Source organism: Aulonocara stuartgranti (genome assembly GCF_965226115.1).
Source record: "Aulonocara stuartgranti genome assembly, chromosome: 19".
Classification (NCBI taxonomy): Eukaryota; Metazoa; Chordata; class Actinopteri; order Cichliformes; family Cichlidae; genus Aulonocara; species Aulonocara stuartgranti.
Genome location: NC_138955.1, coordinates 26633633 through 26659519, shown reverse-complemented (window position 1 = coordinate 26659519; position 25887 = coordinate 26633633). Strand labels below are relative to the sequence as shown.

The 25887-nt window shown below is 41.5% G+C and overlaps 1 protein-coding gene across 6 annotated transcripts in view; it reads right to left on the bottom strand.

Annotated features, from left to right (window-relative positions):
- npas3 (neuronal PAS domain protein 3) overlaps positions 1–25887 on the bottom strand; it is a 390159-nt gene that overhangs the window by 168221 nt on the left and 196051 nt on the right. For all 6 annotated transcript variants that reach the window (XM_082516529.1, XM_082516527.1, XM_082516528.1 and 3 more), the window contains one exon: positions 11822–11904. In XM_082516529.1, coding sequence (XP_082372655.1) covers positions 11822–11904 — 83 coding nt within the window. The remainder of the gene's footprint in view (positions 1–11821; positions 11905–25887) is intronic.

Genomic DNA, 25887 nt, shown 5'->3' with positions numbered 1-25887 from the left:
AATGGAGAAGGCATTAATATCAATTAATATACTTACAGAGACACCAGGCAATTTTCATGGATGTCTCAGGAATGGGTGGACTGAAGAACAAGTTCTTGGTTCCTTTTGTTGTATGCTGGAATTTGCTTGCTAACGAGTCCCTAATTTTTCACTAAATGTAGAGAGTTTTCATACGGTCACACCATACTTCCATTTGCTATGTAATGTGCTTTTTTTAAAAAAAATTTTGGCCTTTTTTGGCTTTATTTGATATGGACAGCAGAGACTGACAGGAAAGCAGAGGAAGAGAGAGAGAGAGAGAGGGGAAGCCACGCGGCAAAGTGCCGCGGTTTGGATTCGAATCTGGGCCGGCCGCTTAATAAATAAACTTTAATTTCTTGCTTAAATTGACATTTTATCTGTCTGAAACTATAAAAATTAAATCCAAATTGACTTAATCTGGCAGCAGAAAGTATTCCAAACAAGCGTATTGGATTGGGAGATGGTGAACCCTAACTCTGAACTTCAGCCGTGTCACTAGTTTTGCACACTATAATTTTCTGCCTGAAAAATAATTTCTACCAAGACAATGAATTCAAGTTGGTCCAATACAGATCTCTATTTTGTATGTAGTATGAGTAATAAAGTAATAAAGTTCATACAAATAAAGCCTTCACTCATTTAATCTCTGTCAGCACACACACGCAGCAAGTCAGACCAGAGACAGGAGAGTACACATAGAGCTTTACATCCTGTTTAATGACTACTCCCTCTCTCTCTCTCTTCATTAAGCATTATCAACCTCTCTGGCCTAATCTCTCTGAAATTAGTGTCTGGTCTCTACCACCTAAGTGACTGGCTGGCATTCATTAGCGCTGCGTTTTAGCCAAATCAATCATGCCATACCCCGTCCGCCACGCTTTCTTAAAATGTCATCCTCAAACTTCTCACAATCAATTAAGCGGGAGATTAATGAGGCCAATTTGCCGCCAACACATCGGCCTTCCTTCTTCACTGAAAAGGCCACGCACACACACAAACACACACTCTGACGATGTAGAAACACACTCGGGATACTACATCACACACACAGGAGCATGTGTGCACATAAAGCACTGTTTCCTCTTGACAGTCTGTTTGTTCTGGTAGTTCAGCAACAACGTGGCCAATCACTGAACTGCACCATGGCAACAAAACAAGTAACATCTACTTTATATAAACTGTGAGAGAAGTTGACTTTCTGTTTATCAGGAAAACATAAAAATAAAGAAATGCTTCAGCATGTCACTTCTGTGGAAACACAAATATGTATCTCTTCTTTAGCTTTTGTGATTTAATGTGTGTCATTGCCAGTACGCATGTTTCTATGATACCTGCGTCTAGAAAGAATTCACAGTGCTTTACTTGTTCCATATTTTTTCATGTTACAGCTTTATTCCAAAATGGATTAAATAATTTTTTCACTTCAAAATTCTACATACAATACACCATAATACAAAAGAAAAAAAATGTTTGACATTCTTGCAAATTTAGTAAATCTGAAAAACAAAAATATGACCTTTTTTGCAAGCCTTTGCCATGACCCGATTCCACTGATTGTCTCTCAAATATTTCTACCACCTGATCTGATACCATCCCTACAATGAAGCATGGCGGTAGCACCATGCTGTGGGGATCTTTCTCAGCAGCAGGAATGGAAAGGCTAGTTGGGGTCAATGGAAAGATGAATGCAGCAATTAGTAGAGACATCTTAACATATAAACTGTTCTGGGGTGCTCTGGACCTGAGATGCTGGTGCAAAGGCTCATTGTGGCAGGGTGTGGTCTGCGGTGCCGCTGCAGGGGTGGCGGACGCACTTGAGCAGCATCCACAATCACGCCTTAAAAGTCTGTGCTGACTGTCGTTGTGTTGTTGTGTGAAATTGTGGTGTGTGTGTCGGGTTGTAAGCTGACTGTGTGAACAGCAATCGTGGTAATAAGGTGTTTAAAGACGCTGAAAAGCGTACATGTCGTCTGGTCTGCCGTGGTTCGTTTACACTCATCTTTAACATAACAAATACTCTAAGCATACAGTCAAGATAACAAAGGAGTGACTCTGGGTCCACTTTGTGAATGTCACTGAGTGGCCCAGTCAGAATCTAGACTAGAACCCGATTGGAGATGTCTGGAGAGATCTGGTCCACTACTCACTGTTAGGATGCCTGGGTCGTCGACCCAGGGTTTTTGAGTTTATGATATTATTTATACTGTCTAGTTTTTGGTTTCTTTGAGTTCTGTCTTATGGCTTAGGTCTCTGTATTCTTTAGTTGCTCTGTCTCCCCTATCACCTGCATCCCCTTGTCTAGTTCGCGTCTATGTGTATCTTAAGTTCCTATATCCCCGTGTTCAGTCAGTGTTTGTGTCTGCCCTGTTCCCACGTCTCTGTTCCCTTTGTAGTGCCTGCATGTGAGTCTGTGTCTTTGTTCAGTCTGTGTTATGTGTTTCCTGTTTTACTTTGAAGGTCTCCGTCTTTTCTCAGTGTGTTCAGTTTACGCTTCTTTGGTCTCGTCAGTTCTCATTTGCCCCAGCTGTGTTTCCCTCCTGTTACTCATTCCCTGATTGCTCCCTCTGTGTATTTAAGCCCAGTGTTTCTCTGTGTCTGTGTCGCGATCTACCGTTTACCAAGCTGTGTGTTCTGTCTGTCCGCCGGTATTAGTTTATTTTTTGATCGTTTCCAGTTATGTTATATTTGAGTTTAACATTAAAACGGTTTTTGAGTTTACATCTGTCTCTGGAGTCTGCACCTTGGGTCCTTTTCCTGTCTGCACACAGCCGCACCTAACAGAAGATCGCGACCATACTATGGACCCAGCAGACTTTGAACTCCAGGAGCGACGCCGAGCAGCCTTTGCCCAGCTGGAGGAGGAACTCCGCTGGAAGCCATGGCTCACCCCTGACGTCGGGCGCATTTTCCATGGCACTCGGCTGGCTCTCGGCGGTCCCCGGAGCTGCCAGAAGTCTCCACCTGTTGCTCCGCTAGCACGCAAGATGCGGCCGTTTCAGTTGGGAGTCCTCCGCGTGGCTTCAGGCACTCACGCTCCGGCCTCAGCGTCACCATTCTGTGCACCGGAGGCTCAGTTACTCACGCCGCCAGCTACCTCTGCCCGAAGGAAACGGCGCTCACGTCGCCGTCATATGGACACGTCTGAGCAACCTCAGGTGGTGAGTCAAAAGGACTACACTTTCCAAACTCCACCTGAGCCGTTGAACAGTAAAGACTATGAACTCACCTCAGACACTTTTGGGATTACTTTTCTCGACGAGGATTTGGATTGGGAGGCCAGTTTTGGTTTGAATCTTCCCACGCTAGTTCATCGCAATAAGCATTCGTCTGAGATTTTTAGTTTGAGGTCTGCTCGTTGGGGTGGGAACAAATTAAAACCTCAGTTTGCCGAGTCTGTTTTTTCTGAGACTGTGAACACTGCTAAATCTAAGACTGTACAGACTGTTAAACGTGGTGGGGAAGGGTCGTCACCTGTTTTTGATGAGCCAGTTTTCAGTGAGCCTGTTCCTTTGCCTTCCGGTGCTCCTTTGCCCAGGGCAACTGCGGTCCAGCCATCTCCTGCACCTGTATCAGTTCCTCAGGTGAGGGGGGCTAGGGCCCAGTTTGTCCCTGCTCCAGTTTCCAGGCCAGCTGAGGCTCCGCTAGTCTCTGCGCCCGTGCCTATTCCGCGGGTGGGAGCGGCTACTGCCCAGCAGGCCACTGCACCGGTTTCTCTCCTCGCTGGAGGCTCGGGTGAGCCCGTCCAGCAGTTTTCCGTAGGCTCTGAAGACATAGCTCAGCTTAGTGCTCATCCACCACCTCACCCACCATTACTACCATCTTTACAACAGTCGATACATATTAGACTTCTCTCCATAGCTCAGACATTAGCTCACCTATCGGCTCAGTCACCTGCTCAGTCACCTGTCTCCGCTGGAGGGTCCGAGGGGCCCGTTCAGCCTCCTGTCTCCGCTGGAGGGTCCGAGGGGCCCGTTCAGCCTCCTGTCTCCGCTGGAGGGTCCGAGGGGCCCGTTCAGCCACCTGTCTCCGCTGGAGGGTCCGAGGGGCCCGTTCAGCCTCGTGCCTCGTCAGCTGGGGGTCCGGGAGGACCCAGCCAGCACGTCCTAGTGTCTGCTGATGGTTCTGGCGAGGCCGTTCAGCCACCACCGGCTCCACCGCCTGGTCTGGCCTCCGAGTCTGCAGCTCCGCCTGGTCCGGCCCCCGAGTCTGCAGCTCCGCCTGGTCCGGCCCCCGAGTCTGCAGCTCCGCCTGGTCCGGCCCCCGAGTCTGCAGCTCTCCCTGATCCGACCTCAGCCTCTGTAGCTCGTCCTGTCCGGCCTGCACGTCCTGCACGGCCTGCACGTCCTGCACATCTTGTCCGGCCTGCACGTCCTGTCTGGCCTGCTCGTCCTGCACGTCCTGTCCGGCCGATGACTGGACGTCATTGCCGTCATGGACGGCCCCCTGAACTACGTCGCCGTCGGTGCCTCCCGCCCGGCCGGCCTCCTGATCTGCTCCGTCGCCGTCGGTGCCTCCCGCCTGGCCGGCCTCCTGAACTGTTTTCTGGGCTCTTGGACCATCAGCCTCCGGGCCGCCCCCCTGAACTGCCCGGGTTTGGACTATCGTGCTGTCAGCCTCCGGGCCGGCCCCCTGAACTTTTTTGAGACTATTGCCTGGGCCTCTGCGCTTTTCGTGAGCTCTTTTGTTTGTTTGCTTTTGGACTATGCCTGGGCCTTGTTGCTGTTGTTTTGGACTTTGTTCCTGTGTTTTCTTCTGTTGCTTTCCAGGCTCCGTTGTTTGTTCTTTCTTTTTTTGTTTTGGCTCCTTGTTTTGTTTCGAGCCCTCCATCCTGTTTCCCCCGCCGCCCACCCTGGTTGGGTTGTTTTTGTTTTTTTGATTTTGATGTTTTGGTTTGGGCTGTCTGGAAGCCAGCCCTTAAGGGGGGGTACTGTTAGGATGCCTGGGTCGTCGACCCAGGGTTTTTGAGTTTATGATATTATTTATACTGTCTAGTTTTTGGTTTCTTTGAGTTCTGTCTTATGGCTTAGGTCTCTGTCTTCTTTAGTTGCTCTGTCTCCCCTATCACCTGCATCCCCTTGTCTAGTTTGCGTCTATGTGTATCTTAAGTTCCTATATCCCCGTGTTCAGTCAGTGTTTGTGTCTGCCCTGTTCCCACGTCTCTGTTCCCTTTGTAGTGCCTGCATGTGAGTCTGTGTCTTTGTTCAGTCTGTGTTATGTGTTTCCTGTTTTACTTTGAAGGTCTCCGTCTTTTCTCAGTGTGTTCAGTTTACGCTTCTTTGGTCTCGTCAGTTCTCATTTGCCCCAGCTGTGTTTCCCTCCTGTTACTCATTCCCTGATTGCTCCCTCTGTGTATTTAAGCCCAGTGTTTCTCTGTGTCTGTGTCGCGATCTACCGTTTACCAAGCTGTGTGTTCTGTCTGTCCTCCGGTATTAGTTTATTTTTTGATCGTTTCCAGTTATGTTATATTTGAGTTTAACATTAAAACGGTTTTTGAGTTTACATCTGTCTCTGGAGTCTGCACCTTGGGTCCTTTTCCTGTCTGCACACAGCCGCACCTAACACTCACGATGTGGCCCAAATTTTAAAATGATAAGCTAGATCAGATCTCTAATCCCTAAACCTAACCAAGGGAGGAAAATGGCAGATTAGCCTGGGTAAAAGACCGAAAGTTGAGGCACACAACGATGTGTGCTGCTGACAAAGTTTCTGGGCTGCCTTTCCTCATAACAGCCATCCCTCAAGAATCTCTCCATCTAAAGCAATGCATTATCAGGGACTGTAACATCTAGTCCTTCTTACTGAATGATAATGTCTGTGCACCAGTGCTTCCCATACAAAGATTTAGAGCTTGAGAGGTTCTGCAAAGAAGAATGGGAGAAAATAGTTGTTCCAAGCTTTTAGCACCATACTGAAAAAGATTTGAGGCTATAATTGCTGCTTCAACAAATGAATACATATGTATATGTAATTTATTTATTTTTATGTACAATAAATTTGCAAGAATTTCAAGCAAACGTTCACTTTGTTTGTGCATAGAATTTTGAGCTGAAGATTTTTGGACTAAGGCTGTAACATGACAAAACAAGTGAAGCACTTTTGACTCATAGGGATTACTTATACAAACACTGAACTGACGATTTAACATTTTAACGACAGTAGCATCCATCACTATAACAATGTATATGTATATTTTTGTTACCTCTCTTCTGAAGCACTTTGTGACATCTGTCTCTGAAATGTGCTATAAAAAGGAACTTTTACTTTACTCACTACTTTTACTCTATACGACAGAAATTAAAGAAACACATAGCTTATGAACATATTGTACACTATTGACTAATTTAATGTCTGTGATAAGTTGTAAGTTACATAAGAATATAACTATTACTCCAGAGTCGAAGAGTAAAAGCAGAAACAGCAACAGAGTTAAAAAGGAATGTAAAACAACCTTGCTGTAGTTTTTGACCCACATACCTCCAACACATTGTATTTCAGTTTCATGCTTTCTCTCTCTCACTATCACTCTCACAGGCTCACACACACACACACACACACGTGCACACACACACACACACATGCAGACACGCACACACACCCCACTTCCAGGTGAGGGGAGGTCCACGTTGTTTGTGTCACTTTCAATCTCACATCTACTTCAATCTACCTTGGGATCTGACTCATATGGTTGTCATAGTGACTCTCTAGGGATTATAACAAGGTATTATGGGATGTCTAGTGTCTTGAGCTGCAGGATCAGAACATGGTGTTTACACTCACACGGGCACACTGGCACACAGGCTCGAGACGGCAGCGATGCTCAACACAGCGTGAGCGGCTCCACTTGTTCCAGGCTCGTGTTAACACTCACACATGACAACATGATGTGCACAGCGGCGGAAGAAGGGAGATGGTTGTCACGGCGACATACTCGGTCTGCGCCGCAGCTGTCTGAAGGATTAACACGGGACAGATGAAGAACAAATGGTACAAGGACTTACAATAGGTGCGGCTGTATGTGACACTATTGCATGACGTCCTGAGTGCTTTCACATTGGGAACAGCACCCTCTGGCTGCCAGCGAGTCGCTCATGCAGAGTGTTTGCATTGGAAGCTTTGATAGTCATGTCGACTGACCACCAGAAGAGAGTTGAGTATGCGATCTAATGATTGTCAGATCTGGAACTGCTATTTGCAAACCAGCTGCAAAACATGGAAACCATCGCAATTCCAAATTCGTGTGTGACAATCTGGACAGCAACGCTGTCATCAAACACTTTTTGGTGATTTAAATTATATGTCACTAAATAAATTCCACTACATTTATATGTAAAGCATGTTACTTTGCAGGATCAGATTAGTTACATTTAGCCCCAGTGTTACAAAAACTGACTCCTGAAGTACTTTTTAAGAGAGCCCTCACTCGCTCTGTTTCAGGTCTGTCACACCCCTGAGTGTCTGATCACCATTGAAGCCCCAGGATCAACTGGTCCTTGCCACCTGCCCAATGAGCTTTGTGTAAGTGGGTGCTGTGGCTGGTATTGTTTGTGGGATTGCTAGAGCGTGTTTCCTAAAAGTTCTGTGAAGCTCTTTGTCAAGTCATCCTCTGACAAACCCCTAACCATGATCATTAACCCTGTGCAAACAGATTAACCTTTCTACCAAGTGCTGTCAGTCAGGAATAAAAAGAGAAGAATCATTCTGACACATCAAAAACTACCTACATTTTTCTCCTAGTCTTTCTCCAAAAGATCAAGGTAAGGATAGTCACCAACAATGACTTAGACTTTGGAGCATCAAGAGTGTCCTAACAAAACTAAGAAAACTTGGCAGGGGTTGTCATTTTTTCCAACTACTCTTGTCTAATGTGTTTGTTTGTTTGTTTGTCAGGCAGCTTAGCATATGTGATATTATGCAGATTAGTTTTCGTCTCATATTTTGGTTTCTTTTTGCTTCATTTTGGTTTCCAAGAATTAATGGTTTTAGTTTTTGCCACTTTTGCAGGATTCAAGATTAAACATAAATACCTTGGACAATGATTAATGATGAACAACATATTTCCTTTAAGCTCTTTAAAGATATTTGCAGCGGGCGCTTTAGTTTGTTTACATTCAAAAGAAAGACATTTCTATAGCAGGTATCTCCAAACCTAGGCAACTCACACAAACACAGTCTAGGCGGATACCAACTTAACCTCTGTGATTTTAACCAGAGGTAAGGGTGAGGTGAAGTGACATGTCTCCAAACATGAAAGTGATCAGGGCTGACAGATGGCTTAACAAAATGATTAAAATATAGCAAAGGAGACAGTTGTGTGCTTCAAAACAGTAATCAGCTTTACTTTTTACGATGAAGGTTCCACGGATGCACGGTGGTGAGCACTGTTGCCTCAAAACAAGAAGTTCAATTCCACCACTAGGCCAGGTTCTTTTACATGTCTTTGCATGTTTTCCCCGTGTTTGCCTGGGTTCTTTCTGGGTACTCCGGCTTCCTCCCACATTCCAAAGACAGGCAATTAGTGGGATGAGATTAATTGGTAACTCTAAATTGCTCCTCTCGCCCTAAGACAGCTGCCCACATAGCAGACAGATCTGACTTCTGGCATAGTAAGTGCTATGTCATCAGGATATGGGCCAGGCCTGGCATAGATGGCACTGTTTATGTGATGGCATGCCACACGTGGCTCGATTATGGTTTGGTTTATGTAGCCCAAGCTCATAGAACACAGGTCTTCCCCGGATCCGGCATCAAGATGGCACTTCTGACCGACTGGTGTCATGGCAGGGTGTATGTCAACCAGATGTGGGCCAGGTCTGGCAATGATGGCACTATTTATGTTCCTATTTTCCTATTTTAGTTAGAAGACCCAAATGCCATGTTGCAATACTATACAGCTATGGTAGCCAACGTTTCACATGCAAATTTGACAGGTTTGTGAGTGTACACTTTATCCAAAACCTAGTGAGGGTTTACTCATGTTTCCTACTGGGTGGCTGTAGCTCAGGAGGTAGAGCAGGTTCCCTACTGATCGGAAGGTTAGTGGTTCAATCCTTGGCTCTTCTAGTCTGCATGTCAAAAGTATAAATGTAAAGGAAGCACTCAGTTTAGAGAAAGTGGGTGAATGTGGCATGTTGTATAGAGCACTATGAGTAATCTGGGAGAGTAGAAAAGTGCTATATAAAAATCAGTCCATTCACTGTCTGAACAGAGTTTCATCATCTTACTTTGCACTATTATGTTCCGGCACATGTTGTTATTACATGGCTTGATTAAGGTATACATTAGGCTGATATCTGGGGCCAGAGCTGAAACTGTTCTGGGCCAGCACAGGGCCACCAGTGTGTCTGCAACGGGCCTTGTGCTGGCCCATGTGTGGGCCACCTCTGGCAAACCACATCTGGGCCACCAAAGGGCCATCATTCCTCGTGGTAGGTGGGCCGAGTGTAAGCACATTGTGTGGCCCAGATCCAGGCCATACCAGTGTTGCTATGTGGGTGGGATAGGCTCCAACTGTGCAACTTTTACCGTAACCACAATGCTGCTTTTTTATTCCAAATCTGAACCTAAACATATTGGTTTTATATTTTCGAACCTAACCAAAGCAAAGTGACACCTGTGTTTTTCTATGCAACTACTGGGACAAAGTATGCTTACTCAGTTGGTAAAGCTTCAATTTCCTGGTTTTGCTTTTGTTTTTGTCCACTTACCAGCTGACTGATGGCCTATCAAAAGTCAATGTAGCTGATGAGCATATTTAGTTTATTGGCACTTTGCAAGTCAAAGCATGCCGGAAGTCCAGCTTCTCAACTTGATAATTAAGGGCAGTTATGTATATAATGTATCTATTTTTATTCTCCAGAATTACCCAATTAAAACAAAGCATTTCCTGCTTTATTGTTACAGATGGTCAGTGTCACTTTGTTTTTGTTGCTGTTTTGCTTTGTTTTTAACGAGAGGGTGTTACAGTTGGCAATTAACTTTTTATATCTGCTAGAGACTTTTCTGTCAGGATCCTTGAATATGATAAAGGGATAAAAAAGTACAAGGAGATTAGAAAAGTGTGGATTTTTCCATAGCGAAGGCTTACTGGTGTCAGCCAGATTATAATAATAATCAGGTGTAACTGAAGCAGATACACACACACACACACACACACACACACACACACACACACACACACACTTAGATTAAATGTTTTAAAATGCACTAGCAACAAAAAAGAACATTCTTGAAGGTTTAAAAAATCATCTCAGAAATGTACACGCACTTACAAATACTGCATATCTAATAACACGCACACACCCACACACAGATTACCAGCGCCTATCAGCTGTGGTATCGCGTCAGCCTGGTTGTGATGTTAAAAGTTCAGCCTTTGGGCTGTATGTTAAACAGATATGGAGTGGAGCATGCTAGGGATTAAAACTACAAGACACACACACATTTTTGCACACACACAAACCCGAGGGAGCGAACAGCGATAACCCAGTCATTATCATACTTTCATAATTCCATTTAAGAATTCAGCTTAGCCGCAGCAGCAGCTGGATGTTGAGGAAGTTGGCTGTGTTGAAAAATCTGAGGGTGAATTATGAGGAATCACTGTGCTAATAATGTAGAGGTACATTATTGAGAATAATATAGCTTCAGAAAAGCTCAAAGGCAAATCATAAGAAATAATTCAGATAACAACTGGTGTAAAATCCTCTTTCTGAGGAAAAAAAAGCATTTTATAGGATTTGGATGTCAGACTATAATATTATAAGGGCTTGGGAATTGGAAATAAAAGAATATAGAGCATTACTTGTAATTCATTAAAGGGCTCACTAGGAGCTCTTCAGGATGTAATGCTGACTAGAAAACAGAAATACTACATGAAAGAAAAACTTGGTAAAGGAAACAGAAATTGCTAGTATTGTCATACATTTGCATTAGGCTATACTTACTTACTACAGTACTTGCATTGGCCCAAGACTTTAAAAACTACTGTTAGCATGAGTCACAGTAAGAAAATAAGAAATTGAAAATCAAGACCTGATATGTTTTTTCTACTTAGTCTTTATTGCTAAGCTGTATCTATTGGAAACCCATATCTGTCAATTATAAGTAAAATACTAATTATTAGCAGAACTGCTTATTGGTGAATTTGTGCTACTTTTCCTAGAGTAAGAGTAAATACCCCCAAAACGTTACACTTTTTTAGCATTTGTCTGTGATTGCATCCACATGCTAATTTGCTCCACTTATTAAATGTGACCCTTAGTCTGCTAACTAAAGTAACATTGCATATGTCAGGACTTTGAAATTTTAATCCTTAAAACATCAACGACAATGTTTCAGGTTGATGCTTCTATCCAAATAATGGTCCAAGCACGAGAGGGTTGGTGGAACTGTGAATCTCTATACTTCTTGATCAGTTCATTTTCTAAGATATTTCACTTTAAAACCATCAAAACAGCAGCCTAAGAGCAAAATATCACATGGCTGCTGAAAGTTTCACAAAGAAAAGTTAATCAAGTTAATGTAAAATTGTAAAGAGCACTGTTTACCCACAATATTGAGCAGGTTTGTGTGTGTGTGTGTGTGTGTGTGTGTGTGTGTGTGTGTGTGTGTGTGTGTGTGCTTATAGTGTGTAGAGTGTACACATTCTGCATCTTGATGCCTGATGCAACCAAGCAACAATAACTGGAAATTATTCATCAGAAACCAAAGCCAAATAGGCCTGCTGTATCCACATGCATTTCCAAGCTTTTTTCCAAAGATGAGTTCAGATGAGTTTTTATCCGCTGTGAATAGTTCCTACCTGTAAAATGTGGCTTCCTAGGTGAGGTTCGAAGATCTCAGAGGCAATGGCGCTGGGACTTCTCCTCCGCTGGGTACCGATAGCTAAAGACACACACACGCACACAAGGAGAGAGAAAGCACAGGACAGGACAGAAGAAGACTGGTGAGACTCAGACACATTGATACGAGCAAAGCTGCACTCACACACGAATACGTGTTCACAAACACACAAACACTCACGTTTATACAGCCTAGCATGACAAAAACACACATGGCACAAGACAAGAGGAACCAGTGAGTTCAGCTCTGAACAGTCCCAATTAGTGCCACAGGTTAGCATTGTCAGTTGCACTCGCTAAATCAGCCCCATCCTTCAGGTCATATGAGCTACTAATAATACTAACAGGTTTCATTCAGTGACATCATTTGGCAAAGCAACAGCATCTAAGGAAAACGTATTTGTAATGCAACATCATTATATATTATAATTAAATACACTCTCATGCAAGCAAAGTTCAAGTATCTCTACGTGAAAAAAAAATTGTTTCATAAAATCTGTAACTTCAAAATTACAAGGTTATTTATTCAATCGTCTACATTGAATAAACAAGGTTGACATTAGACCTCAATCTTTATCTAAGGTACAAAGAAAGTTCATGTTGCATTTTCTCACAGTTTATGTGACCACGGGAGTAGATGGGGTTTGAAAGTAGCCAGAACTTTAACCTCTGTATCATGAAAAGCTTCCAAGTTGATGTTTTAATCACCACCGATCATTCACAAATGCTTTTCGCAAATGCTTCCCCTCAAAGTTATTATTACCTTTTTTTAAAAAAACATAAGTCAGTGACTACTCTTCCCATGTCCTATTATTTTTTTATTTTCTTTTTTTGCGAGTAATGCATCTCAGTAATGCATTGAGGATATATATTTTGTATCAGGAGTGTAGAAAAAGATGGAAGTTGTCACCATAGTAACCAGGAAAAAAGTTTTAAAATACGTGAAAGGCATTATATTTATGGTATTTTTTTGATCTGTCGACTGAATCTTCAACCAAACATACAACCATCAAATGCTGACTTTCACTTGCCTTTTAATCAGGACACATGAGATTGAAATTTATGCTGAGGAATGCGCAAAAAGTTTTGTGTACAGAAACACGAATCAGTAGGTCGTGACTATATTGCAGACTGTTGTGACATCAGGTTACCATTTAATAAGTTGCATAGAAAATCAACAAAAAAACTCCAAACCAATGCCGCAGTCACCAGCCCCTTTGCAAAGCTGCTAAGAAACACAAGCTGGCAACACTAAAACACCTTATGGCAGGACATGAAAACAAATAATGACCTCAAGGGCTGTCTGTACTGTCTCATCTCTCATCTTATCTCTTAAGCTCTCTTTCTGTTTTTATCCTTCAAGCCATTATTTCCACAAATATTCATGTGACCATCCATCTGCATCGTGAATTCAAAGCTGGATTCTGATGTTCTCATATGTAACATCCATTATATTAAAACCCCACAGATATCAAAACAGTGTGAGAAGGCGGCTATAATTTGTGTACTTACAGCCCCCTATAACTGTGCACATAGCTAAAGGGGCTAAATACATCATTTATACCAAATTCATGCACCGTAAATAACTTTTTAACGGATAATGTCACAACAGCTCCTCAGTGAGTGACAGGAATATCGAGGAGGGAATCTTTTCCTCTTTCCCTTGCTTTTTTTTCTTCCTTTGCCATTTTTTCCCCTTTTTCCTCTTTTTTATTTTTAATTCTCATCTTCCTGTCCATCATTTGTTTATCTCTAGTGAGTGAGAGAGCTAGGGAAAGGCAGAAAAGACAGACAGGAGTTGAGAGAGAGAGTGAAACAGTTTATAGCTTTCTAAAATTTCACCCTGAGGGCAAAACTCTCTCTACAGACAAAGTCAGAAAGCACAACAGCTCGAGAGATAGAGGGAGGAAAGGAGAGAAAAAGTGAGATGGTCAGTGTAAAATTTGGCCTGAGGTTAAACTGTCTTTCTCTCGCTTTCTCTTTCTCGATAGAAGACAAAAAGAAAGAGAAAAGACTGACGGTGGGAGAGAGACCTCAGTGCTGTCGCTAAGTGCATAATGTAAAGTTCAATCATTAATATAGGCCAGAAAAAGATCAATTCAACAACAGTCGGTAACTTAAAAAAAGCCTTGAACAAGATGGTTCCCAAAAGCATCTAAAGTATTCAAGCAGCCAATATGAATTTTATTTATGAATCTGCTTTTTTTCTTTTAAAGAACTTAATAAAACTATTAAAAGTCCTTTTGACTTCAAAATGAGTTTGAATGCAAAGCAAATTGAATGTATTTGTAAAAAAAAAGTGCTACCAGTTAATGTCTAAGCCTTGAGACAGCTGGAAAATGGAAATGGACAGCACAGGAGAAAAAGCAGAGTGAGACAGTGACAGAGAGCGAGACAGGCACACAGAGGGGCATTAAAGCCCACTAAAAGAGAGATTTTTGTGCCCTGAGGTAATGTTCTTCTCTCTACCCACTCTCCGTCCTCATCTCCCTGCAGACCTCATTACAGCAAATTTAAACACACACCAATAAAAACGCTCATATGCAAGACTCCCGTGTGCTTTTTTGGAAGGGGGTGGGGTTGAAGCGACAGAATTAGCTTTAATTAATGACATAACAAAATGTGCTTGTGAATGAAAGGGTTACAGAGTAAAAAGGAACACAAGGAACACAAGGAGAGAGTAGATGGGATCAAGGAGCTCAGTCTCATCTTTGTGTATAAGTATATACTTTATTTTATATATAATATATATTCATGTGAAGAAGAAATGACTATAAGCAAAAGGAGCATGCCTACATGTTGAATAGATTGTAATAGGGAAAATTTTGCTGATCAGATGAATCTTAATTTTTACTGTTACTATCTTTCAATAAAGGTGCTATATAAATAAAGTTATTATTATTATTGTGTTTCCTGCAAAAACCTGACTTTTTACCTGCAAATTGTAATTACAGGTACCCTTATTCGCAGGTCTAATTATGAAGTTGAAGTTATTATTATTAAGTGTGAGGTAAAAATCAAGGAACACTAGTTACTAGGAAGATGTTGTGTGTGAGTTAAAAAAAATACAGACAAAGAATGATGTGACACTGAGGCAACGACGATGGCATAAAAGAGAAAAAAGGACAAAAAGGGATGAGCATGGGGGGGGGGTAAATAAAAAGAAAGGTCAGAAAAAACTGAAAATAAGACCAGACTGGAAAAAAGACAATCAAAATGTATGTACAAAAGTTATACTAGAGTGTGTGTGTGTCTGTTGTGTGTGTGTTGTGTGTGTGTGTATGTGTGTGTGAGAGAGAGATTGTCCGACCATCTCATTGGAAAGTCAATTTAACTTTGCTCTGAAAGTCAAACATTACAGCTGTTGTTAATTTATTTTCTTGTTTAATATGAAATTGGCAACAAACCAGGGATTCCTCTGCTCTGTGTGTGTGTGTGTGTGTGTGTTTGTGTAGGTGTGTGTGTGTGTGCGTGTGTGCATGTGTGTGTGTGTGTAGGCTTAGAGCCTCTGCCCAGTCCTTCTCGCTGCTGGAAGGTTGGATTAAAGGAATAAACGACAACCTCCAGACTGCTGGCCAAACCCTGCAGAGGGCTGAGCGAAGAAGAAAGGGAGTGACTGTGTAGGTGAGTGTTAGAGAAGCAAAGGAATTTGTATGTGTGTGACAGAGAGTGAAGAGCGGGAATCTGTACTGTTACGCAAACAGCCAATTCAATTAGTGGTAGGTGTAAGAACATTAGAGAGAGAGACAGAGTGCAGGAGCGAGAGAGGATGTGCGAAAGGGAGAGAGAGAGAGAGAGAGAGGGCACCCATTTTGACAAAATGTCAGAGGCAATTTATCACGACCTAACAAAAGACCCCAGGGATAAAGTGAGAGAGAGAGAGGAGGAAGGTGTGAGGACTGAAGGAAAGGAGGGAGAGGAGGCAGGAGTGAAGCATTACTCTGGGAAAGAAACATCTACAGAATAACAGAAAGGAAGTAAGGAAAAGGAAATGAGGGATCTGTATTAAGAGAAAGAAAGGCTGCAGGAGTGGATGTAAAGTTAGAAAAGGCACCCTGTGGAAGCCCTACGCAGGAACAATGTAACGCACCAGCATGAAGGTAAACATTGCATTCATTGGACAACTCGGCAGATGATAGAGTAATGGAGGTTTAATTGAAGAAAGAAAAAATCTTTGAAAAAACATATTTCGCCGTGATGTGAGACTTGTAATAATATAGTGACTGTTCTCTTATAAAACTTTATAAAACATGGGGTTCCAATCAAGCCTGCTGGAAGATTTTACAAAGCCCAAAAAAGCTGCATAGAAGGGATTTTTATGTTTAGGTTTACAATCTTCTTCCTTACAAAGACATTGATCATGGCCTGCCATAACTGAGTAACTGCATGTGGGAAAACAAAAATATTCTCAAGCTGTTCAGCATCAGGTTTGTAAAATAATTATTAGGTGTTAATTACAGATTAATTGTGTGTGTTTGTTGCAGTAAAAGCACAAAAAACAGTATAACACAATAAAAAGATTTTACATTAAATTATGTCCTGTGTTTTATTTTCTTTAGTTTATTCATATCCCGAGACAGCTAACTGGTGCCTATTTAATAGTAAAAGTATCTGTTCTTGCTCTGATATTACATGACAGACTGCAGAAAGCACTAGACTGAGAGACACTTCTTTCTGTTACACACAACAAAGTTTACAGCTCGTCACATAAATGAGAGCCAGTCAGCCTAAAGCAGGCTCTTTCCCTCTGAAATGAGATGTTTGGGCCGATTAACTCTGACAGAGCCGCTCCACTAAACCTGCATCATTTCTCTGCTTAAACTCCTTCAGTAAGACTTTTACTGTTCAGCGCAGAGATGTTTTACAATGTAACCGCCTGAAGTCAGAGAAAAGGAGGCATGAAAGTAAAAGCAGGGAAGATGCACTCATACATAGCTTCATTGATTAACCCTCTAAGGTCTAACTAAACCTAGCCAATCACTATGTGTATTTTTTGTTTTATTAGTTAGTGGGGTTATTGTTAATTGGTGATTTTAAATTATCCATAGGTGTGAATGTGAGTGCGAATGATTGTTTGTCTCTTTGCGTCCCTGCCTCTTGCCCTATGGTAGCTGAGATAGGCTCCAGCACCCCCGTGACCATAATAGGGATAAGTGGAAGATAATGGATGGATGGATATAGTTACTTAAATGCTACATGGTTAAATTTGGGGGGTTTTTTTGCCAAAATTTAGGCCAGTTTTAAAGCTGATTATCATTCCATTTCAGACTCTGTACCATCAGCAAATGAATGCAGAATTGCTCATTAATTTTCTATTATTTCTATGTGTCTCATCAGTTTTCAGAAAATCAGAGCTAGAGTTAGATGAAATGTATGGATGATGTAATTGTCCCCACTTGATGCTGATGAGCTAAGTGAATAACTTTGACTTTCTTATCACATTGAAACATGTTGCTGGGAAACCCCAGGATAAAGCACCACTTAATATTTGGGAACAGCACTCCCCGACAACAGTTGTTTCGTCCAGTATGATAAACATCTCACCACACCACTAAAGCCTGCTTGGGACTGGCTCAAGAACACAGGAAAGAGTGTGGGGTGTGACCTAGCCTTCAAACTCCTTAGCATTTGTTAATGTTTCAGTCACACTACTGAAAACGGTGGTTGGATACTGCAATGCAGCCAAAATTATTACAACCATGTGGAATGAACTTGTGATCATGTTGCCTTTGAAATGGTAGCTTTGAAAATGGGGTCTGCGAACACTGGTGGTCAGTTGCCATCTTCAAAGCAACTTTGGAGTGTCAAGAAGGCAACAGAGATGGAGTCAGTTTGCTCCAAGTCTGCAACTGATTGGGGTCAAATTGGCAATTACACACAATCTTTTTGTGATAATAATAATTAGCTGTGATGAATCCACAAACGTTCCTCATTTGTTGCCGCCTGTTGCAAATCTGTTACCATCTAGACACACAGAAATTCACATTCAGTACTTAGATCCAGTCCAGCCAGAACAGCAATTGAGAAATTTCTCCATAAATAGCGACGTACTTGCTGCAGGAAGGAGACTTAAGTGCTAAATGACACAATAACACTTGGCAGCCTTGCTTACAGTGGGGCAAAAAAGTATTTAGTCAGCCACCGATTGTGCAAGTTCCCCCACTTAAAATGATGACAGAGGTCAGTAATTTGCACCAGAGGTACACTTCAACTGTGAGAGACAGAATGTGAAAAAAAAATCCATGAATTCACATGGTAGGATTTGTAAAGAATTTATTCGTAAATCAGGGTGGAAAATAAGTATTTGGTCACCTCAAACAAGGAAAGTCTCTGGCTCTCACAGACCTGTAACGTCTTCTGTAAGAAGCTTTTCTGTCCCCCACTCGTTACCTGTATGAATGGCACCTGTTTGAACTCATCATCTGTATAAAAGACACCTGTCCACAGCCTCAAACAGTCAGACTCCAAACTCCGCCATGGCCAAGACCAAAGAGCTTTCGAAGGACACCAGGAAAAGTATTGTAGACCTGCACCAGACTGGGAAGAGTGAATCTACAATAGGCAAGCAGCTTGGTGTGAAAAAATCAACTGTGGGAGCAATCATCAGAAAATGGAAGACATACAAGACCACTGATAATCTCCCTCGATCTGGGGCTCCACGCAAGATCTCATCCCGTGGGGTCAAAATGATCATGAGAACGGTGAGCAAAGATCCCAGAACCACACGGGGGGACCTGGTGAATGACCTGCAGAGAGCTGGGACCAAAGTAACAAAGGTCACCATCAGTAACACACTACAACGGCAGGGAATCAAATCCCGCAGTGCCAGACGTGTTCCGCTGCTGAAGCCAGTGCATGTCCAGGCCCGTCTGAAGTTTGCCAGAGAGCACATGGATGATACAGCAGAGGATTGGGAGAATGTCATGTGGTCAGATGAAACCAAAGTAGAACTTTTTGGTATAAACTCAACTCGTCGTGTTTGGAGGAAGAAGAATACTGAGTTGCATCCCAAGAACACCATACCTACTGTGAAGCATGGGGGTGGAAACATCATGCTATGGGGCTGTTTTTCTGCCAAAGGGACAGGACGACTGATCCGTGTTAAGGACAGAATGAATGGGGCCATGTATCATGAGATTTTGAGCCAAAACCTCCTTCCATCGGTGAGAACTTTGAAGATGAAACGAGGCTGGGTCTTCCAACATGACAATGATCCAAAACACACCGCCCGGGCAACAAAGGAGTGGCTCCGTAAGAAGCATTTGAAAGTCCTGGAGTGGCCTAGCCAGTCTCCAGACCTCAACCCCATAGAAAATCTGTGGCGGGAGTTGAAAGTCCGTGTTGCTCGGCGACAGCCCCAAAACATCACTGCTCTCGAGAAGATCTGCATGGAGGAATGGGCCAAAATACCAGCTACTGTGTGTGCAAACCTGGTAAAGACCTATAGTAAACGTTTGACCTCTGTTATTGCCAACAAAGGTTATGTTACAAAGTATTGAGTTGTATTTTTGTTATTGACCAAATACTTATTTTCCACCCTGATTTACGAATAAATTCTTTACAAATCCTACCATGTGGATTCATGGATTTTTTTTTCACATTCTGTCTCTCACAGTTGAAGTGTACCTCTGGTGCAAATTACTGACCTCTGTCATCATTTTAGGTGGGGGAACTTGCACAATCGGTGGCTGACTAAATACTTTTTTGCCCCACTGTATGTGCAAGATTATAACCAGATTATGTCCAGTTGGTTACCATTGTCATTGTTTGTGAGTTCTGATTCAGATAAAAGGTATCATAAATTTTAAATTTAGATAACTTAAAATCCACAATTTGTCAGTTTTTTGCAATTTAGTTTTCATTGTTTGTGGTGCTAATAGTGTTACAGATTATCAGTGTGATTCTGGCAGAGATGCAGTAAGATAACCGTGTTTGTTCAAAAAGTTTTTTTTTTAAATAATCGCTTGTCATTTGCATTATTATCGATGGTTTACTCATTTATTTAAAATATTTAATGAATGGGTCATTGTTCTTCCCTCTTTGGCATTTGTGTGTCCAATTTGTGAAAGCACATGGCAGAGAGACTAAAGCATCATCTCTCTCCTATAGCCTAACTATGTACAACACAATGACACACAAACACACCCACACACAGAGTATCACTTAAGTTATGACTTTTTCTTGATTTTCTGTTCTTAAGTTCATTTTCTTTCTCTCTCTCTCTCTGGAGTTAAACTGATGGTTCTTCCAGACTTCCAGACTGCACACACACAAACACACACATGCACGGCCTCCTGCATGCGTCTGAATGTGTGCGTACCATCATCTTTGCTGTCTCTCCACTTGGCCGAGTGCCAGCTGGTGTGTGTTGGAATCAAGGACAAGGGAGGACACAGAGAGAGCCAGAGAGTGTGAGGGGGTAAAGCAACAGAGTGACAACAAGGAGGAAGAAAAATGGAGTCAAAGAGGAGGACAGCTCAATGGATTGATAGAAAATGTAAGTGGTAGTAAAGGGAACAACTGGGAAATGCAATGACAGGAAATGAACAGAAAATCTGGGATATACTGAAAAAATTTTCCCCTCAGATTCCACTTATTTTTTTATTACAGTAAAAATATTAAAGAAGCTATTTAAGCTTTGTATTCATAGTATGAAAATTGAGATTGAAGTACATAAAACCGGGCAAAATTTGTGCTTTTTAATTTTTCCATCATCTTTTGAACCCTCATATCTTGTGTGCAGAAGAGCTGAAAAAAATGATTTCAAATGATTTGAGAAATTGCAAAAACATCTTTACCACTATTTTTTCTACTACCAATTCTGACCATTGTTTTCATGGAATATATCATAGTTCAATAGCAAATAATGCATGAGTTTAATGTCTATAACAAGGAGGAACAGAAACAAGTGTTGCTCTCAATAAAACTGCTGCAGCAACTGGATGTTCCCCTCTAAAGTAAGTAAGCGAAAGGGACCGGCCCTCTTGTGCCAAGTTTTCACAAACGCAAAATGCAATGAAGCAACAAATTGCAACGACAGCATCTGAGGAGGCTGTCACTCAAGAGGTAGTTGGTGGTTGTATGTTACTGCATTAGTAGCAGTCACATTTACCAAAGGTAGGTGACCCACTACCTCTGCATGTCAGTGGTTTAGTCTTCCTCAGTCTGCAAGTCAAAGTATTGCCCCGGACGCATTTATGTGAGTGTGCTTAGGTTAATAAAAACAAAACACCTCTATGAATGAGCGGTTGTGTAAATGAGGCTAAAGTGCTTAAATTGCTTAGTAACTGTATCATTTGTAATAGAGCTATTTGTTTCCAATAACTCATAGATTCTGAGCTGCTGCTGTTTAAAAAAAAATCACATTTGAAATCGATTAAATGCATTAATCAAGAAATGAATCAGAACATTAATCCATAATGACAATATTCATCAATCATGACCCTGATTAAAGTAGCTCCACATAAACTTACTAGCAATAAAATGCTGGTTGCACATTATTGCCTAAGTAGCAATCACATACAGTATAACAGTCACAGCGGCCATTTTTGTGCACTAAATACTTTTTCTTTCCAAAGCAGGAATTCAACTGTTAATGGGATATTTGTTAGAGTGAGAGCACTTATAGTAAAAATAAAATATGCAAATTAGAAAAAAAAAACTAATCATGACATATACTGACTTAACTGAGCAAGTCAAAACTGTCATCTTTATGCGTATCTGCATTTAAAGTTAGGAGACTGAGACCAATAATTCAAATGTTTTTTAAATTTTTGCTATTATAAATCAAAATTTTGGCACACGCTGCTGTCTTTGGGCTAATGATTTAATCCTAAATCCACTGTTTATTGTAAGTAAATTACTAGCAGTAAATGTTTGTCCCTCTCTATGGAGTTGAGTATGGCAGCATCTTTCCCCCATATACAAAAGAGAGAAGCTCTATTCACAGAGCAGCAGTAAATTCATATATCTGCAGGATTATAGAGCAGCCAAAACCTATGTTGAGTTATTAAAGTTTAGGGTGAAAAGCATCCCAGGTTTGAATGATTTCTCTTCAATATGCAAAGACATTGAGTCTTATACTCAACCAAAGTTTCAAGAAGGAATCACTTGTAGATTAGACAAAAAGGCATTCTGATTATTTACATGCATGTAATGCATTACACCTAACAGCAGTCAAAGATTTTATACGTGTTTATGACAATCAAACACAGATGACATGTTCACACTCTTGAGAGCCTTCAGAGTGCAGTCAAAACGTATTTGTGCCCAAAATGCTGACTTTAAATAATCTTATTACATGTGCATGTACAATGTAGTACCAAGCTCGTTTTTTCTTTCATTATTTACTTGAATAAATAAGCCTCTCATTTGCTATATATAAGCTACATTTCACTCAGAATTATTGCTTCATGTGTACGAGAATAATTTGTGTGTGTGTGTGTGTGTGTGTTTGTGCGTCAATCTAGTGTGTTTGCTGTCAGTCTATAACCTCGTGAGATTTGAGGTTTCTCTTGTGTCTGAATTTGTACATGATCGCCTTGTGTCTCTCTTACACACACACACACACACACACACACACACACACACACGCACACGCACACACGGAGCGGGGGCTCAGTGAGGCAGGAAGGTATTGGCACTGAGGGAATACAAGGAGCAGACAGTAATTAGGAACCAGCCTACTGTACCATAGGCGCATGCACACACACAATCCTAGAAACCAGATATGTTCTTGGGTACACACACAACCTAGACACACACACACACACAGAGTGTAATTAGGTAGGGGCCTTGATGCCCCAGTGGCGAACTGAACAAGCCCCTGAATACCCTCACTGGGAATGGTTGAATGCCATAATACGTGGGAAAGGGGCATGAACAGACACACACACGCACACACATTAATTAAGTGGCAGCCTACTGTGCGTGAAGGGAACAAGGTGGTAGACGGCCGCAGCGGGAGTGTATGTGGACCAGCAGCAGTCAGGATTAACACAAGTCGACCTGCCAGCGGCGAGCACCACCACATGCTTGTTCACTGCTTTTCTTCAAGCTTTCGTCATTTCCTGTTTAGTCATCATCAGAATCAAAAACCCACCTCGTGAAACACGTACTATTGTGTTAAAAAAATCTGTGTGTATGAATTAAACTAGTTCTTCTATATATAAGTAAAACAGAGAAAATATTAAGTGATGTGTTGATGTAAAAGTAATTTTTCTCATCCGGGCAATTGGAGCTCTTTGAGAATCAGCGTAAATTATCTGTAAAACTCTGTTCTGTATGAAAGTAATGGGTTAAACTTATCTCAGCTCTGAGCCAAGCTGCTGAAGCAACTAACAGAGGGAGTGAAGGCAAAATGGAGTGATGTGGGATGGGTTAGAAAATGCATTACAGGTTTACCTATGCAACCAAAGCCTGGGATATCCATTAACAGCCAACAGTCCACTACAAAGCACTGTAAGGTTAGGAGATTGCTTTTATATGCTTTATTTTCTGTCTATGATTTTACTTTTCTTCATAACATGATAACATTTGTTGCAGAGGAAGATTAGTTGGTATGCAAAAACCTTGTGTGCCATTACTCTACACTAATCCCTGGGAAAGAATCTCTGTAGCTTGTATAACAGATTGTAATTCAGAGAGTCATTTTTTCCACTTTGAAGTGAGATTTGAAGTGTCACAGAAAAGGTTTATCAGTTTTACAACTTCAATAACAAGTCAGAGTAAGGAGCTCTTGAAAGGAAAAGAAGTAACTGAACTGTTAAAGCTTAAAAACATTTTATTGATGGAGGAAACAGTAATCCTGGGTATTAGTGACATAGTTTAGGCCATTTACTGCGCTATGGTATAAGCAGGTATGGTGGTCGATTCTCATATCAGTTTTGTGATTTTGTGAATTTCACCTACATACACATAAATATTATAAGCTTTCAGTGAAGTCTTCATGCAAAAAAGAAAGGTCACGATGACTTCCTGTCGCTTGAGTTTCTGAGTTTACCCCACCAACTGCACATCCTGTTCTCACATCACGGGCGCTTCGAGGCACGAACATCGACTTTTCTTCTTCTGACAGAACTACTTTAACAAGTTTCAAATTTTAAATTGTAAAAGCGCTACTTACTTTTCAAGAAAACTTGCCACATTTAAGATACTAAATAATGAAGCATTATTGTCTGTTAGAAACTTCATTTGGCATGTCGGGGTATTTTAGACTCTGGCTGGTAAAGCAAATGAAGTGAGCAGACACACTGCTGTTCTCCTTGGTGTTAATCTGCTGTTAATTTGTCTGGACTGTAACATGAGACAGAGTGAGCTGCAGGAGTTTAGAGTGAAGCTGTTAGTCATTAATTTAACAGACTCGGAGGTGAACGAGGCCACATGTCTCCATTATTCTCTGTCACACTGTCACCACACATAATAACTTCACCAAAGGGCTCAGTCTATCTCTCGCTCGGTGTATGTGTGTGTGTGTTGGTATTTCACTATATCTACATGAATATAGTGTCTTTCTGCATGTATTTAACAGTTCATTAAAAAAAATATTCTGGCATTGATGCTAAATGAAAAGCCAGGAGGTTATAGTTCTATTTATTCATTGCTTTTCTTTGGTTAATTTCATGAACATTGAGGATGTTGATTTTGGATGGTTGGAAGTACAGAAAGACCCTCTTGTTGGACTTAGCATTTGTTAAAGTTTGGTTTTAATGTTGCTTTTGCTCATAGTGTTCTGTCCTCACTAGATGTGGGCGTGATTTAGCTTATCCAGTTTGACAGACAGTGAACAGAATGAGAAGAAGAGAATGCTTTGAACTGAGATTCTTCTTTACTTCGATCTGCATCTCCAGTTTACAGGCCATGTTACTGAGGCTTCTTATACATGGTATCCTTTATCCATTTTCATTACTCTCCTTTCTCTTTTCTTTTTGTAAAACTAAATAAACACAAAACAGATAATTACCTTCTCATTCACTGAACATACATAATGTACTAATTGAAACTTAGTTTTCATGACAACCAGCAAAAAACATAAATCTTAAGGTTGCCTAAATTAAACATAAACATCACCTTCAGTTAACTAGCATTATTGATCATAGCAAGTTAGCAAACACATGCTAATATACAGTCGCTAGCACACAAGTAGCTTTACAAATGAGTAATGACCATACAGCTGAAATAGTAACTCAGCATATGCACATTACACATACATCACAAATCAGATAGTTAAGGTTATAGTATGTAATGAAAACTTACAGGCATGCGTGGGCAAAAGTTTCACCTCCACTGAGCACTTGTAGCAAACTAGCTGGGCATAACAACTTCCCAAGTACCAACTGTGGCCACAAGAGGGTGCCAAATCATACAAACAAAAGCATATTACCACATTGAAGTTATACCAACACACATAGCTTAATTTCACTTGGAGTTTGGTTAGGATTAAGCACGGAAATCTTCCTATTTTGGATGAATTTAAAACCACAAAGATTTATTTTTCCCGTTAACCAAGCTAACTACTTTGGCTAACTTTGTGATTTTTATCTTGAAAGACGCTGACTAAATAAACTTACTGAAATGTTTTGTTCCACATCTACCGTTTCTTTGGAGAAATATGAGATATATTTATCTCAAAGCTAAAAGTGTTGCCCTCATGTCAACACTAAAGAGAACATGACATGACAGAGAATGAGTCCTAAACCCTGGAACCCTGATTGCAGCTCGCACTGGGGTGGGTGGGCTCTAGCAGGGTTGGCTGCCTGTCGCCTCTGGTCCTCGTTGACCCCCACCCCCTGACAGGAGAAGAAGGTGAGCTGCCCATCTGGGGCCTTCGTCCTTCTCCTGCTGGGATGTGTGGCCTCAGGTCTCTGGTACTCTTGGGGGCTGCCAATGGCCGGCCTGGTTCTCTTGGATCCATCTCTGTCTGCCTCTGGCTCCTGGGGGGTGTTATTGTGACTTCTCAGCCTCATTTTCAAGTACACTTCCTGACACAGGTGCAGTAGTTGGTGACATTGTGCATTTCTATCTGTAC